Source organism: Lagenorhynchus albirostris, chromosome 15, assembly GCF_949774975.1.
Source record: "Lagenorhynchus albirostris chromosome 15, mLagAlb1.1, whole genome shotgun sequence".
Taxonomy (NCBI): domain Eukaryota; kingdom Metazoa; phylum Chordata; class Mammalia; order Artiodactyla; family Delphinidae; genus Lagenorhynchus; species Lagenorhynchus albirostris.
In genome coordinates, this window is record NC_083109.1 from 21,648,153 (window position 1) to 21,665,813 (window position 17,661).

At 48.9% G+C, this 17,661-nt stretch overlaps 1 protein-coding gene across 1 annotated transcript in view; it reads left to right on the plus strand.

Moving 5' to 3' along the window:
- The window catches only part of TTI1 (TELO2 interacting protein 1), a 43,182-nt gene extending 36,411 nt beyond the window's left edge, over nucleotides 1–6,771 (plus strand). Inside the window, exon 10 of the mRNA XM_060123023.1 lies at nucleotides 5,396–6,771. Within this exon, the coding sequence (XP_059979006.1) occupies nucleotides 5,396–5,579 (184 nt within the window). The 3' untranslated portion in view covers nucleotides 5,580–6,771. The remainder of the gene's footprint in view (nucleotides 1–5,395) is intronic.
- Nucleotides 6,772–17,661: the final 10,890 nt, after the last annotated feature.

Below are 17,661 nucleotides of genomic sequence, written 5' to 3' on the forward strand. Positions count from 1 at the left end.
CCTCTGTGTGAGTGTGTGGGTTGGCGATCGATAGATGAATGACTGTGAACAGGTAAATAGAGTTAAGTCGAATGAGTATGTATAGCTGCAGAGGTAATTGGTAGTATTTATTTGGAGAGTAAATTGTTGCTTCAAGTCATAATCCTCCATTTCCAACATTTAGAAACAAAAAACGACCCGCGTGCAGGGGAAGATAGCTAAATTGAATAGCAAGAAAGGACAGGCTTGAAATACTGGTTAACCGATGAACCGAGACCCATTAGAGTAAATTACTGAGTATGGAAGCATTGCCCCATTGCTTGCTGGCTCGGACACGTCGACACCCTGAGCATCCGTTTATTTAAAAGGAAACACACAACCTCATTTGTAGCATCATCATGTACGGAGTCACGGGAGAAGAGATGGCCACAGAAAAAAAGAGTGCGAAGGCTGTTCTGCCAGAAGGGGAATAACAGGGAAGCCAAAATAACTTTGCAGGTGTGCCTGCTTTCCAACAAGTGAGTTTACCCTCCGATTGCGTTTAGTCGTGCCCACGTAGAGATAGCCTGTATCGTGTCCCTAAGGAGACACCCTGAATAACTTCTTCAGATGCCCCGAAATAAATAAATAAATAAACATCACAAAGCCGCAAGTCCTTTACCACCGGCATTTACGCAGACAGCTCATGAGAGCATTTTATAAACCCAGAAAGAGACAAGGAGCAGCAGATCCCTCAAGCAAGTAATTGACAGAGAAAGAATAGCCTGTCACCCAGGAGAGCTGGGAGCTCTGAATTTCAGTTAAGTTTATTTAGCTTTGCTGTGCCTCGATTGGCTAGAGGTTTTCTAGAGCTCCCCTTGAGCAGGTGTTGTCTAACCCAAGATGGTGAGGACATACTCTGTAATATTTGCATCTTCAACAGAGGGGTGTCTTTTTGCTGCATTTGGGGTGAAAGGGCCCATGATCCAGCCCCTATGCTTGAGAACTGCTGGGAGTGTTGGAGCTGGAAGGGGGTTAGAACTGATCTGATTGATGTACAGAGAAGTGACTTGCCATGTCCCCACCTCAGGAATCCTTCCCCGGCTCTGTGACTTGAGCCTGGCCCTCTTCACATTGTATCATGGGCTTCTGTGGTCAGTCTGTCCTCCCCACCAGACAGGGAGCCCTGAGGCCAGAGCCTTTGTCCATCCGTCTTTGTGTCCCACGCACCTGACGCAGTGCCTGAGCTGGACCAGGTGCTAGTAAACATTTGGTGAACCACGCAGAGAGGGAACCAGACCCGGCCAGCCAGATTCTAGCAGCACATTTCCCAACTCCCCAGGCGACATCACCCCCAGCTTTGTCACTCCGATCACCTGATATAGATCATAAAGGAATGAGTCCCTTCTATTGGTTTGGTGTCTGGAGTTTATTAGGTACTTACTGATACCCGTCAATTGTAGATAGGGCTGAAGTGCAGGGAAATGGCTGCCTGCATGAAGTGAAATTCAATAAAACCGCATTTTAAGTGAAAAATCAGTATAAACACCAGGCTTCTTTGCCATGGAAACAGAGGTTGCTTAGAAACTGCCTAACAGCGAGTTCTAAATTTTTTAAAGTCAAGTTATCATTTAAGCTACAGGACCCTACAGGTTATTGAGAGATAATCACTCGCCTCAGGACACTCGGAGGCAGGAGGCACAGCTGAGTGCCTCCCGAAACTCTGGGGACCAGATAATCTCTTGATAACTGGGCTCCCTGGAGCCACTGATTCGGGCCTGGGGGAAAGAGAAAGAAATTTTTGTTCAGGAGTTAAATGGTGTACATATATTTTTTTAAAGTGTTTCTCTTTGGGTTTGAAAAAAGATGGAGTCAGCCACTTGGCATGTTCAACAGCCATCTCGACCATGTCTCAAGATGTGTTAGGAACATTTTCCAGGCAGTTACTCCTATCACTTCAAAGCAGAGGTCTCCTCTTTGTCTTTTGTCTTTTGATTATGCAAAAGGATGCTTTCGAGGTCTTCAGCCTTCTTCCCTTCATTGTCTGGGAGCCCCTCTCGCCAGCTCAGAAAGGGCAGGAACTGGTTCCAGGACAAAGCAATACTGGAGTTTGGGGAAAAACTGGGCCGCTGAGTACTCAGACAAGACCTCCTGGGTCTCAGGCTCAGCTCCCAGGGCCTCAAAGTAAACAGGGGTCCAGGTTCAGAATTTGTCAGTGTTTAGAGTTCAGCGGGTTGCATGCCTTTTGCCAAGCAAGAGCACAGCTATGCCTGCCAGCCACCTGGTTGCATGGCACGGCATTTGCTCCCGACCTCAGGCATGCAGAGGGCAAAGAATATTACATTCGTTTCTTCCTGAAAGTAATGGACAAAATTACAACCCCAGTGGCTGAGAATTGGGACCCCTATCAAGTCAGTATGAAGGAAATTATGACGGAAGCAAAAGACAAATGTTCTGCCCTTTACAGAGCATCTGAGAATTTTCCATGGTATGGCAGTGCTGCCAGGGTTGGTAGTGATAATTATTCCTTAGACACACACACACTCTCTGGAAGGAACAGTGTTTTCATTATACACTTCAGAGTGTTTTCCTGCACCTCATCTCCTTAGAGCCTCAGAACAAACCTGTGAGGAGGGTCGGGTAGGTGTGATTATTTTCCTTTGGAGAAGGAGGAAACAGGTTCACAAAGGCAAAATAATTTGCTCCCGGCCGCAGAGGTGGAAAAGAAACTTGCGTTGCCACCTGCCATTCTGGGGATTCTACCTCTTTAAGAGCTCAGAAGTGAGACCCAAAATAATTCGTCCAAGAGTATGGCTCTAGCTTACTAAAAGAAGATGAACGTTGCACACGATTTTTCCTTTGCCTCCCTGTTGGCATTTTATTTAGGGATCTCGAAGGGCAAAGAGAGTGGCTTCCTGCCTTTTCCTTTCCTGCCAACGAGTACCACACCCGCATTTAGTAAGTTAAAAAGGAGACCAAAAATGAACACTGCGACGTTTCCATGCCGTGTAAGTCAGAACAGAGCTGTGACTGAACTGGGCCACGGCACCACTTTGCCGGGTGTCGCCCAGATCAAAATACTCCTTGAAGCTGAGGGTGCGCCCATGCTGCAGCTTGTTCCAGTTCTTGAAGGGGAAAAAAAAAAAAAAATCAAATGAAACCATTTGCATTCTAACAGTCTTTGGCACCAGGGAAAACTGTCAACTGTGTCACGTGTAAATAGAAATCTGCTTCCCATTTTTGGTGCATTTTTTTCATAATTTCCCTTGCCACTCTAATTATCAAGATATTTTTGTTTTTAAACAAAAATTGTCTCCCACGCAGGCCCCATCTCCTTTCTGCGGTGAAGTGGAAACGATGAATTAGAATATTCTAATCACTTCTCCAGCAACCACCGCTGAGGTTATAAACTCAAGATTATCCTAAGTAAAGAAAACTTAAATTGTTTGGGCACAAAACAGGCCAGACAGTGTGTCAAAGTGCCCCCTCCACCTGTCTCCCTTGCCTCCTTAGCATATGTCTGTTAAACCCAAGGAAGAAAGCAGAAGTGGCTTCACCGGGGCTTCCCTGGTGGCGCAGTGGTTGAGAGTCCGCCTGCCGATGCAGGGGACACAGGTTTGTGTCCCGGTCTGGGAAGATCCCACATGCTGCGGAGCGGCTGGGCCCGTGAGCCATGGCCGCTGAGCCTGCGTGTCCGGAGCCTGTGCTCCACAACGGGAGAGGCCACAACAGTGAGAGGCCCGCATACCGGGGGAAAAAAAAAAAAAAAGTGGTTTCACCGAAGTAAAACCCAAATCCCCTGACGGCATAGGCTTTTTAGATTAACGAAATTAAAAACCAGAATATAGCTCTGTTTAGCAGGCATTTACATTCCTGTCTGATGCCCAGCAGTACGGGAGAGGCTCCTAGGAATGGTCATCAAAAATAAAATGTGATCCATCAAATAGATTCTATCCGCTGTTAGTTGGTAGACAGGGATCGCATGTGGGAGGCCCTGTGTAGGGCTGGATCTGTGTTTTCTCGTTTAAACCCCAGCAGAACCCTGGGTGAAGTACATCCCCAGTTTTAGAAATGAGGAAACTGAGACGGAGGCAAGCCATACAGCTAGTGACATCTGCGGTAACGTGACTCCTGTTAGTAACATCCTTGGTTCTTCCTTGGTAGTGAGCAGTTGACCTCTCCTTTAGATCATTTTACAGAATATAACTTACTTCAAAGAGGGATGCCATCTGAAATCATTAGTGTGCAGCATAATAAGTCCCTTATTAAACATGAAACCTGTTCGATCAAGTATTGGTTGAATGCTAACCATGTGCCGTGCTAAGTGCCTGAGATACAGCAGTGAACCAAACAGACATGGTCCCTGCCCTCAGGGGCTTGTGCTGTGAGGAAGGGAGATGGGAGATGGTCAATAAACAGGCAATTGATAAATGCTGGGGAGGGTGTCCTGAGAGAGAGAAATAAGGGGCAACCACCTAGGTGACATGGTCAGGAAGGCCACCCTCTCTGCACGGGTGATACGTGAGCTGAGATGGGCAGGGTGGCTGAGAGAGAGCCGCCCAGCTAGGGGAGGGCCTCATCCTTCCCGAGATTGAAAAGCCAGACTCCGAATCGCTGAGTCAGCCAGGCATAGGAAGTCTACACTTGGATTACCAGGCACAGTGGCCTGGGCATCGTTCAGAAATGGGATGTGAGCAGATACGAGGCAAAGGGTTGTGACCCCACGGTTCAGACCAAGATAAAGAACCTCACCCGTGGTGGGTGTCTGGTGCTGCGAGGCCCCGGCCCTTCAGCTGTGTTCATGTCGTGTATAGGGCACCAGTGCTCTGCCTCTGCTAAAGGTCCCCAGAGCCAGGCTCAGCCGATCCTGCCATGGGAGAATAACTGCATCTGATCCCTCTATGGGATCCAGACCACCGAGAATCCATGGCTCTCAGGGGCCAGAAATGGGCCAACTACTGAGCTCAGCAGCATGCTGGAGGGTCAGAGATAAGGACCTGAGACTCAGGAGTTGAGGGTTTGCCCAGGCTCCCCAAGCAGGAGAGGGAGTCCCTACACTGGGGCTGGTCCTGTGAGCGAAGTGGACTCTGTAATGAGGGGTGGGCCCTATCCATTTTATTCCTTCTGAGAACTGTTTTATAGCCCAGCATTTAACCGGTTTCTTTGCCAAGAGCTTGTTTGATGTCAATATTGTGCTGCTCAGACTAACTGCTTTCCTTTTCTCTATGTCAATGGATATGAAGCTCTTTACCTCCCTTTCTGTTAGGCTTTGGGACCGTCCTAATGGCCCTGTATTAGGCACGAAAGTGGGCTTTGTTCTGCTGTGCAGAGTGATGCGATTATCATTGTTTTCTCCAAGAGCCCGCTAAGCAGCCTCTGGGGTGGAGGACCAGCAGCCCTCCCTCGTGCCCTCACTCCCCTCTCCACCTCTCCACAGCCTTTTCCTCCACCTGATGAAGGCAGACCCCGACTCCACCTGGCTCCTCCTGAACGAGCTTTACTGCCCACAGGAGTTCACACCTCCCCACCCCAGCCTGCACCCGGTGCAGCTACGGGGGGCCACTGGGCAGCAGAACCCGTACACAGCCAACGTTCTCCGCCTGCTCCAGGAGCTGCAGTGACCCCGCCCCGCCCCCGAGTCAGGCAGGCTCCCGAGGAGGTCCCCAGCGGAGCTTGCCGAGGATGTGGGGCCCACCCCACCCTGGCCGAGGGCGGTGGCGTCGGCCTCAGAGAAGACTGCCAAGGTGGATTAGACAGCCAATCGATTTATAAATTGATCGATCACACTGCTTAGAAATTGGATTGAAGGAAAGCAGCTGACTGTTACTTCTCTTTCATACCTGGTATTTTCAAATGACATTGTCTGGCAGCTCTAAGGGCTTAACTCCTTAGCTTACCATCTCTGCGGCCCTAGCTGCTCAAGCCGCCCCACGCACCCACCCACACGCAAGAGCTTGAGGATACATGGGGCGGAGGCCTGTACTACCCATCATGTATGACCTCGGCCGCCTGAGGACCACGTGGAAGTATCACACATTGGAGAGTTTTGAGATCACCGGCCTGCAACATGGACTCACACACCTCCCCCTCTTCAAGGAAGGAGATAAGAACCTAACCTGTTCTTTGGAAGAAAATGAAATAAAGGCACTTCTTGGATGAAAAGTACGATCAAGAACTCACTTTGAAGTTTGTTATTTAAATTGGGTGATTTTTTAAAAATGAGTTTATGGGGAATTCCCTGGTGGTCCAGTGGTTAAGACTGTGCGCTGTCACTGCTGAGAGCCTGGGTCTGATCCCCGGTCAGGGAACTAAGATGCCGCATGCCGCAAGGGAAGGCCAAAAAAAAAAAAAAAAGAAAAAAACTGAGTTTATGTTCATGAATGGATAATACAAAGTCATGGTATAAAATCCAAGCAGTACAAAATAATGAAAACTCAGTCTCCCCATCCTCATTCCCCAGACATCTAGTTTCCCTCTCCAAAGGCAAATAGTCATGCCAGTTTTTCTGGATACCTTTTAAGTATTTTTTAACTTTCCATCAGGGATAACGGTACTCTGAAGCCCCATGTACCCATAACCCAGCTGCACCCAGTCACCAGCACGTGGCCAGCCCTGCTTCATCCTGCACCTTCCCAGTTACCTCCACACCACACCTGGCCCCTGGATTATTTTTAAGCAAACTCCAGATGTCATATCCAGACTTCTTTTTTTTTAAACAAATGTACAGCCAGCATAGCATTATCACACCTAAAACATTTAACAACGGTCCTGTGTGTTTGAATCAGGATGCAAATAAGGTGTGTACATTGCCATTATCGGTATGTCCCTTAATAAATCTGTTTTAATTTGTAGATTCTCCCTCCACCTCTCTTTTCTTTTCCTGGGAAGTTTTTTGTTGAGGAAACAAGGTCATTTATTCTGCAGCATTTCCCACAGTCTGGCTTTACTGATTGCATCCCCGTGGGGGGTCATTTCACGGGCTGCTCCTGTCACCTGTGTTTCCTGTAAATGAGGAAGCAGAACAAGAGGCTTGATCGGGTTTGGTTTTTTTGTTTTTGCTTTTTGGCTGCACTCCGCCATGGGTGGTATTATTTACTTCCATCAGGAGGTACATGATGTCTGATCTCTTCTTGTGAAGTTGGCAGCCATTGGTGAACCTCACCTGGACCCTCGTTCATTAGGGATTACAGAGCAGCGCTGTTCCAGCCCCGCCATGCCGGCTTGCTTGTAGCTAGAGCCTTGGTCCCTTCATCAACCACGTGGTAACCTTGAGGGAGTTTGTGTAGAAAAGGCAGGATAAACACTTGATTTTTCTAGCTGGGAGATTTAAAACCCACAGATTATGTAAATTCAGGTACTCAGCCACATGCACACACTCACTCACCCATGCTGAAAGATGCACATTCGAGAATGATGAATGCTTCCTCCCCAGGTGCATGGTGAGGCACTATGTACATAATTCCTCCAGTGACATAGATAATCCCCAAGCTCTAAAAAAGCAAAACAAAACAAGATGGTTGGCATGGGGACTTATTGGAGCAAGGGTCCCCAGCCAGTTCCAGAGAGGCCCCACTCCTTTCCTTTTAGGACCTTCCCTGCAAGGGCAATGAGATGTCCAGCTGGCTTCTGGTCTGGCTCTGTCAGTGAGTCATCACCACCCACCTTTGGCCTTCAGTTCTCCCACCTGTAAAGTGGAGGGAATGGGCCACAGAGAGAGTTCTTAAGCTTTGAGGATTCTGCGCTCTTCCAGGAATCAGATGAGATCTGAGGATCCAGTCCCCTGAAACATTCCTCCTCCCCTGTCACTCCCAGGAGGGCGCTGCATCCTCCAAGCCTACAGTCACGCACCATCTCCACCTCCCGCTGGGTCTGCTTAGCTGACCTCCCAAAATTCTGGGTACAATTTCAGAGACTTCACCTCAGACCCCAGAGGAACTCCCAAGTTAAGAAGTCCTGAGAGAGAACCACTTAACTCTCTTACAGTTTTAAAATTCTGGGATGATTTCCTTTGAGAAATGCCCTCTAATTGAGGGGATTGTAGAAGGATTCACAGAGCATTGTTCCTAATTCCACTGGGGACACAAAGTGATAGACTAATTCAATCTCTAGGTCCTGACAAATGAAAAAACAGGTCAGAGAGGTGGCGTGACTTGTCGAGCATGACCTAGCTCCCAGGGAGATTAAAGCAGCCTGCCTTCCTTCCCCAGGTCCCTAGGTGTGGCAGGCCATGATGGTGTGCTGAGAAAGGGGGGGGGGGGCGGGGGGGGACATGCACACCCACCCTGTGCTGTAACAAAACTCTCGCTCTGGGGAAGCCCTCCAGGAGATCATCTGCGTGGGAGGACTTGCCATGATGTTCCAAAAACCCATCTCTTCCTCAAAGAGTTAAGACATCCCGAGTCGCTCTCAGATTACTGCAGGCAGATTGTTGCACTTGATTAAAAAACAAAAAACAAAAACTAATTAGAGTGCCTCTCCGGTTATTATTATATTCAGGCAACTTTAATTTTGAAGCTGTCCAGCTGACTCAATCTAGTCTTCGTTAACGAAGGCTTTGCAAAGTGATCGTTTCCCCTGTTAAAACTTGCTGGTGCAGTGAGGGTTTCTTCTCTCATTCCGGGTGCACCCTGAGTACTCTGAGTATCAGTGTGGCTGGAGACGGGTGGGGAAGGGATTAATCGGCAGATACTGAAAGGCTTTGCATTTCAGGTTGAGATGTTTGAGGTCTGATCTGCAGGCAGTGGAGGCTCCTGGAGGATTCAGGGAGGTGTAGAGCTGGATCCAAGGGATCCCGAGAAGAGCTGGATGTTGCCCTCGGGGGGCACCATACTGTGGAGAGAACATGGATGTAGAGTTCATCAGAGCTGGGGTTGATTTCTGACTCTGCCTCTTAGTAACTGCGTGACCTCGGTGAGTCACTTCACTTCATTTTCCCATCTCTAAAATGGAGCTGCTGCCTCCCCCTCTTTTGACGGCTGTTTCAGGGGGAATAAGTGCTGTAGTGTTTATGGTGCTTAGCTAGTGCCCAGGGCTCGACAACATGCTTTCCTTCCCCCATCCCCACCCCATTGCTCGTGGCTTTGTTAGGGATGCAATACCTACTCTTCCAAGACAATTATAGCTGAGGAGATAGATGGTTATGTCTCAGAACGAGCTACCCAGGAACTACAGAGGACCACAGCGGGGGTGGGGGAGCCGGGGCGTGGATAAAATTCTGGCAAGAGGGCTTCCCTGGTGGCGCAGTGGTTAAGAATCCGCCTGCCAATGCAGGGGACACGGGTTTGAGCCCTGGTCTGGGAAGATCCCACATGCCCTGGAGCAACTAAGCCCATGTGCCACAGCTACTGAGCCTGCGCTCTAGAACCTGTGAGCCACAACTACTGAGCGCACATGCCACAACTACTGGAACCCGCGCGCCTAGAGTCTGTGCTCCACAGCAAGAGAACCCACTGCAATGAGAAGCCTGTGCACGGCAACGAGAGTAGCCCGCGCTCACTGCAACCAGAGAAAAGCCTGCGCGCAGCAATGAAGACTCAACGCAGCCAAAAATAAAATTAAATAAATAAACTAAAAAATAATAATAAAAAAAGATCCTGGCAAGACAAGCAGACTCTTTGGCAGGCAGAGAGGATAAAGGGCATTCCAGACAAGGTAATAACATGCCCAAATGCATCGGCCATACCTGCCAGTATCTGTACTCATCATAACTCCTTCCCTTGCAGCTGACAGGAGACCCAACTCAAACTGGCTTGAGTTGAAAGAAATGTCTGGGCTCGCACGACCAACCAGCCCAGCTGGCTCCAGGTCCTACAGCCAGTCTGTCTTTTGATTCTGCTTCCCCCAGTGTTGCCTTCCTTCTCCAGCAGCCTCTTTCTGTAAAGTGTCAAAGATGGCCACCAGTAGTTCCAGACTTATGTTCGTTCTGCTGAACAAAGTTAGGAGAGTGTGCACGTCCCTCTGACGGCTCCAGCTCAAGTCCTGGGACTTGCTCTCCTGAGCTCAGCCCCTCCGTCGCCCCGCCCCAAACCAAACCAAGCATTGTGCATTCAAGCAGGTGTCGGCAAACTTTCTCTGTAAAGGGCCAGTTGGCAAATATTTTAGGTTTTGTGGGCATAGGTTCTCTATGGCATCTTCTTTGATTTTTTTTTTTTTTACAACCTTTTACAGATGTAAAAATTATTAGCTCAGGAGTCTTTCAAAAGAGGCTGGGGAGGGCTTCCCTGGTGGCGCAGTGGTTGAGAGTCTGCCTGCTGATGCAGGGGACACGGGTTCGTGCCCCGGGCCAGGAAGATCCCACATGCCTCGGAGCGGCTGGGCCCGTGAGCCATGGTCGCTGAGCCCATGCGTCCGGAGCCTGTGCTCCGCAACGGGAGAGGCCACAACAGTGAGAGGCCCGCGTACCGCAAAAGAAAAAAAAAAAAAAGAGGCTGGAGGCCTTTTTTTTTTTTTTGGCCCTGGGACCTTAGTTTGCCAAGCCCAGATCTACATTCTCATGAGCAGGCCTGGAGGCAGGTGTCAGGTCAGCTCACCCAAACCATATGGAGAGGGAACTGGGGTGCGGTGCTTTCCCCCAAAAGGAAGCCCTGCATTCGGTTACCAGGAGAAGTGTTGCAGGGTGCAGAGGGGCCAAAATGACAGGCATTCACCACCCCATATTTGTGGCGAGTGACAAGGGTGGCTTGGTGGTCTAGGGATGGTGGGTGTGAGAAGGTTGTGGTCACTGAGGCCACATGTACGAAGGGCCTTGACTGTCAACCTGGGGTTCCCAGACTTAAGAGATCAAGAGGGGAGGTCTTGGACGGTTCTTGAACGAGTGAGTAATGCACTGAAAGCGTTTGCAGAATATGCATCTCGTGGCAGCGTACAGGAGAAATTGGAAGGGAGAGAGCCTGGTGATGAAATTGTGTTTCTGAAAGTCCCAGGACGAGAAAATGTACCTCTTCCATCAACCCCAAACTGTTTGACACGCCATAGTTCATGGGCAACTTGAGGCACATAAATATGTGCTTTAAAGTTTAAAAGTAAGAAGTGAGATGAATGGAACCTCTGATGAGGCTTCCTCCAGCTCATTCGGAAGAGTTGAGAAGCCCAGAAATGATTTTCCGCAGCTCCAGCTCTGATGACCAGGCCAGGGTTCCTCTCCCTTTGTGTGACTTACCCCAGCCTCTGTGTCGGGCTTGACTGGAAGCAAAGTGCCCATGTTGCCTTTCCTCCAGAGTAAGGAAGAGAGGCCAAATTTCAGAAAATAGTTCTGAGTGATGGCTGCCTCTGTCGAAGCACTGATTGCTTTATAAACGGCATTCTTCCCTCTGCCCCCCTGCCTCCCCCACCCCCAATGAAGTTTGGAGGCAGCGACTTTTCAAATTACACTTGAAAAGCAGCCTGATTTCCCAGAGGAATCACCTCCTAGATTAGGAGCTGTTCTACCTTTTCTGACACTTCTACCCAGAGTACAAAACCCGCCTGCTAAGGGCTAGGAGGGAGTGGTGCCCACCACCCTTCAAAGCCTCAGGCACAAGCCATTTATGAAAACGTCTCTCACTGCAGCCATCTCCCAGCATCTGGGGCTGCCCGCTTTTGCAGCAGGAAAGGGTTAAAAAGCACTGATGAATGGCTGCCTCCACCACCCCCTTCCGTTTTCCCTCCTTATATAATTTTCCATTCTTTTCGCACAACGGCTCCTGGGTCTCAACCTGCTCTCTCAGTCAGTACCCTCACGTCCTCAGCTTCCTCCCACACAGGCAGGCTCTGAAGTAAGGAAAACTCCTTTCAGAATCTCTGAGGCTGTTTCCAAGGGAAAAGATGCTGGGGGGTAGGGTGGGGGTGGAGATAAGGAGAAGTAACGGAGAAGAGTCAGAAATTTCTTCAAGAAATAAAACATGGGACTTCCCTGGCGGTCCAGTGGTTAAGACTCCACGCTTCCACCGCAGGGGGCACGGGTTCGATCCGGGGTCAGGGAACTAAGATCCCGCATGCCTCACGGCACAGCCAAAAAATAATAATAATAAAATAACAAGAAATAAAACATGTTACATTCCCCAAGGCAGAGGTGTGCAGTGGACCCAGACCTTGGTGCACCCCACCTCCTCTCCACCCCATTTTCACATCCTTTCTTACCTCATGGACCCCACCTGGTGCTCTCACACATTCCACCCTGGGCACTGCTGCAGCCCCTAGAAGAGGACGGAGAGGCCAGAAATGGGAATCTAACTGTGCCACAGTTCACAGGTGACCTTGGGCAGTCCCTCCTCCTCCCCAGGGTCTCAGTTTCCCTGTCTGCTAGGATTTAAAACTGTTGGTCTCCAAAATTGCACCATCTCCTAAACTGTGATTGGATAATAAAGTGTTGGCAAGTATTGGGGGAAACGGGTATGTAAGTTGGTACAAGCTCCCTGGAGGTCAGTTTGGCCATATCTCCTAAATTTAAATGTACACACCTTTTGACCAGCAGTTCTGCCTCTAAGAATTTAATACTCACATGTGCACAAAGGAGTACATGCACAGGCAAGTCACTGCGAGGTTGTTCCTGATTTATAGAAACTCACAAATACTAAATGCTCAGTATGTATCAGGCATTATGCCTAATGCTTTACATGAATATCTCAAGAGACTGGAAGCAAAAGATAGGAAGTAACCTAATCATAGGACTTAAACATCCATCCAGAAGAGACTGAAACACCCTCTTGCTCCCCTCCAAAAGAGAAATTCTAGTGAACAATACTGAACAAATGGTACATCAAAAGTCATGAAATGTTAACTATTTCCTAAAAGTAAATATGGAATTAAAAAGAAAGCAGGAGTATGGGTTGGGGAGGGAGGGAGGGATGGACCGGTTAAATGAACTATGGTCCATCCATATAATAAAATGAATAAACCAACAATGGCTATCAGAATTTTAAATGCACGTACTCTTTGACTCGGCAGTCCCGCTTTTAGGAATTTCCTTGTCCACATGCAAAGATGAGGGACAAAGAGTTCATCGAAGCAGTGTTTGCATTAATCAAAGTTTGGAAACAACCTAGAAGTCCATCCAGAGAGTCTTGGCTAAATAAGTGTCTTACTAACGTGTAATGTGCCAAGTAGCCTTTAAAAAGAAAGAGCTGGTTCTCTGTGTATATCTCCAAGATATATTATTAAAGAAGAAGGCAAGCAGAACACTTATACTATTTATGAGGGACAGGGGTACTTTATGTGTGGAATTTTCTTAAAGAACACTCAAGTGGCAACCTCTAGGAAGGGTAGCAGGATTAGTGATGAGAAATCTTTTCACATTGTACCCTTTATACTCTTCACTTTATTTTTGGCCATGCCACATGGCTTGTGGGATCTTAGCTCCCCAACCAGGGATCAAACCCGGGCCCTCAGCAGTGAAAGCGCTGAGTCCCAACCACTGGACCACCAGGGAATTCCCTTTACTCTTCGCATTTTTAAATCATATATATGTGTAACTTATTCACTCACCAAAATGTTATTAAAATATAAGACGTTTGTGAGTCTATAATTCTATAGTAAACTCACATTTTGGTGATAGGAGTGTAACATCATCTGGGCTCCCTCTCCTGTGCTGTGCATTTCTCAAGGGGAACCAGGCTGGGGGGAGAGGAGGTATTGCTTAAGCCAAATAAGAAAAGGGATCTTAGAGAGGATCCCTTCAGGGGATGGGTTGTGTGCTGTACAGACAGCCAACCCACAGCCCCTGTATGAATGCAGAAAAACCATCTCCCATCCGTGCCCCAGCTCACCTGAGCGCTCAGAACCCCAAGAGAAGCAGGTCGAGCCTCAGAGGCTCTCCTGACTGCCCAGACAGAATTTAGGACTCACACTCATTGCTCTCAGGGCATTGCACGGTGCCCTCTGCCCCAGCCCCCAGTGAGGCTCTGTCCAGCTTGCAGCCTTTTCCCTCGTGGAGGGGTTGCATTCATGACTGCACCTTCAGCACCTTGGACAGGGCTGTGGCTTGTGCCTTCCTCTCGTTGTTAGAATACCAGCTGCCCAGTGACGGGCCCAAAGGCACCAAATAAAGGACAAAGATAGGATTCAAACTTGAGGCTGCCAACATCAAATGATGAGTTACGTGATCAGTTACACCAGGTTTATGCAACAGAATTCAAAATCTTCAGGTTGGAAACTTCAATTCCGTTCAACAAGCATTTTCCGAGGCTTTTTATGTGCCAGGCCCAGAGACAAAAAGACATAAATTCTGTCCCCTAGGAGCCAGGCTCAGAGGAGAGCTAAACAAAACCATCATCATGAGAAGGCAGCAATAAAGTTTGGATTGGGAGGAGGTTGGGAGCAGCAGTTAAGAGCATGGCCTCTGGACACAGACAGCCTGGGTTTGACTTCTGACACTGCTGCCTTGGGCAAGTCTCTTCATTGCTCCGAGCTTTGACAAAATGGGAATAAAAATAATACCTCCCTGAGAGCATGGTGAGAATAAAGTGCTAGACCCAGGGCCTAGCCCCTGGGCGGTGCTCTGTTGGAGTTGGTCACGATGATGACGATGATACCTTAGAGGTATGAGTGGCAGCCCAGAGGTAGAACTGAAAGGAAACTGGGAGGCTTCATGGAAGAGAGGCTGTCCAAACTGGCTTTGCAGTATTTGCCCCCCCCCCCCCGACGCAAAGGGAAGGATCCCCTCTGGGAAGAGGGAACAGCACGTATGGTGTTTGGCTCATGTGAATGGGAGGTGGGAACAGTAAACAATAAGGCTGAACAAAAGGATGAAACTTCGGGAAGGGAGGCTGATCTGTTTGATACCCAAAGGCAGACACAACTCTACTACCAGTGGGCACTCAGTAGGCGCCTAAGGAATGGGTTGGTAGCATTGCACCACGGAAGTTGTTGTCTGGGGCTTTTCTGCAGGGCTCTGACTGGATGGAGGGCTGAGCTCGCCCTTGCCAGGCTACCCCCAAGCCCTCCTCTCCACCGTTCCTGAGGCCTGTTGTGAGGGCAAAACAGTCCTCTGTAGGGTGAAGTGCACGAGCTCTGAAGGCAGCCTGCCTTGGCCATTGATGCACTTTCCAGCCCTGTGACCTCTGACACGTCAGTTTCCTCATCTGTAAGATGGGGGTTAATAATAGTAGCTCAGCCTGTAGAATTTTGGTGAGGACTCTGTGATTTAATACAGGAAAAGCAGCACTGAGGCTAGTATGTAGTTAATGCCGGGACCCAGGTAGATGTTCCATTTCTACAGAGCATCAGGTCCTTGGGAACAGGAGGATGAGTAAGACCCAGGACCAACAGACACACCTGATGAAGAACAGACTGGGGAGAGCCCAGTATGCCTCGAGGCAGAGGCGTCTTCCTGGAGGAGACAGCCCAGCGTGGGGAGGAGAAAAGTCCATGTGCCAGCGCCTCTGCTCTGCAAGCCTCAGTTTTCACATCTGCAAATGCAGCTAATAATGGATTTGCTGTGCGAACTAAATGAGCTAATGCAAGGCCAGGGTGAGCACATCATGGCCTGTGAACCTCTAAGCTGGGCTGCTTAGGAGGAGAGAGGAGCCTGGTTGTTAACTAGAAGGAAAGAGTTCAGGACAGTCGGGTAGCTATGTTCTCAAAATAGACCCTCTACCGGCCATCAGGGAGGATAACACCAAGGTGTGAGCTGACACTCCTGGCGCCACAGCTCCCTCTAATCTTCACAATTAGCCATGAGATACAATGTGCCCGTTGTACAGGGGCAGAAACTGAGCTCAGAGGGCTGAAGAAGCAGGTTCCTAAGGTCCCACTGTGAAGGAGGACTCAAGTCCTCTCCCAGGGTAATTACAGCTTGCTAGCACCTGCTTTCCTGACTTCTGTGAAGTCTATACAAAGTCGGGGGGTGCGGGGGTGGGTGTGCGGCCCTAGAATTTACACTCCAGTGTGGGAGGCCAGACTTCCCTGAGAAACGTTTTCATTTACTAATGGATTTAATGAGTGCAGAACTTCCTGTTTTAAACAAACAAGTGATTAGCATTGACTACAGAAGTGAGAACAGATCCTAATGAATTGCTAATTAGCTTCTTCCTCTTCCTGGGGTCTTAAGCTAGTAAATTCTCTCTGGATACTGGGAGTCCTAGTCATTTGGACTGGAATTCAATCATTCATTCACTCATTTTTCATTCATTCACCCCACATGTATTTCTTGAGGACCTACTATGTGTCACTGTGGATAAGACAAGCAAGATCCCTTCGTTACAGTCTGACTGGAAGACAGTGGTAATCAACTAACCTCGTGAATATATAATGACGCACTTATAGGACAGGGAGCTGGGATGGTGTGCAACAGGACTTGTTCTTGTCCTGGGGTGGGGGTGGGGTGTCCCTCAGAGAAGGCTACCTAGAGAAAGGGACATTTGAGCCAAGATCTGAAGAATAAGTAGGACTTGACTGGATGAAAAGGGATGGGAAAGAGTAGAAGAGTGCTTCAGACGTTCCCAGAACAGCATATGCAAAGGTCCTGTGGTGGGAGGGATCAGGGTTAGTCTGAGGAAAAGGAAGAGGCCAGCATGATGAGAGATACGCAAGGAGTGTGTGTGTGTGTGTGTGTGTGTGTGTGTGTGTGTGAGAGAGAGAGAGAGAGAGAGAGAGAGAGAGAGAGAGAGAGACAGATGAGGCTGGGGGTTAAGGATGTTGATCTTCTCCAGGTGCCCAGCCCATATCCTTCAAGTCTTACCGTCTCAGTCTGCTCCAGCCAACTTCCAGCTGCCCCATGTTTACATCTCTTTGCCTGAGGACTTCCCACAGGTAAGGAAGGCTTTCTATCTCCATACTTAGCGGACCAGAAGTCTTAGCAAATTAACACCCTGGCAGCAGCCTTGAACCAACGACTAGTAGAAGTTAATGTATCAAAACCACAGCTCCCCAAGCCCTTGGGGTGACTTTGAGGTATGTGCTGTGCACTGGCTCCCAGAGCTCCCTGGTAGGACGGAGCCCCACTTGCTCACAGTGGATGCTTGCCTGACCACTCACACTTTCCCTGTCTCATTTCCTCACTCCCCTTCTGGTACTTTCTGGAATCACCTCCCCAGAAAACTACTTGCCATTAAACCTTTGTCCCAGCATCTGCTTCTGGAGGAACCCATACTAAAACATCCTTTAAACAAGACACAGATACGTTTCCAGCCCCCACTGCACCCTTTCCTGGACACCTTCCTCTCTCTCATTTGCTTCCCTCACAGAGTGTGGGGCCCATGGACCATGGTGGCCCAGCTTGGGTCTGCCTGGCACAGTGTAGTTCAGACCCATCACCTGCCTCTTTCTTAGTACTCTGCCTCTATAATTCAACCTGAGATGTCTCTCCTCTGGGGCAGCACTGTCCAATAGAACTTTCTTCAGGGATGGAAGTGTGTTATGTCTGCGCTATCCATTATGGTGGCCACTAGCCACAGGTGTCTACTAAGCACTTGAAATGTGGCTGGTACAACTAGGGAACTGAATATTTTATTTTATTAGTTTAGATTGAGATAAATACATGGGGCTAATGGCTACTGTATTGGACACACAGCTCTGGGATATACCCTACCCTCTGTAGGCTGCTTAGTTTCCTGGACACCCAGCCTGATGGACCGTGGGAAGGGCAGCTGAGTAGACCCAGCTCTCTGCACCCAGCTCAGCCATTGGGCCCATCAGAGCTTCCTCAGGTAGGTCACCAGAAGGCAGACACTTGGGTCCCAGGGTGGTCAACAATGTGGGCCTGTCTACAGATTCCATTATTAACTCCCC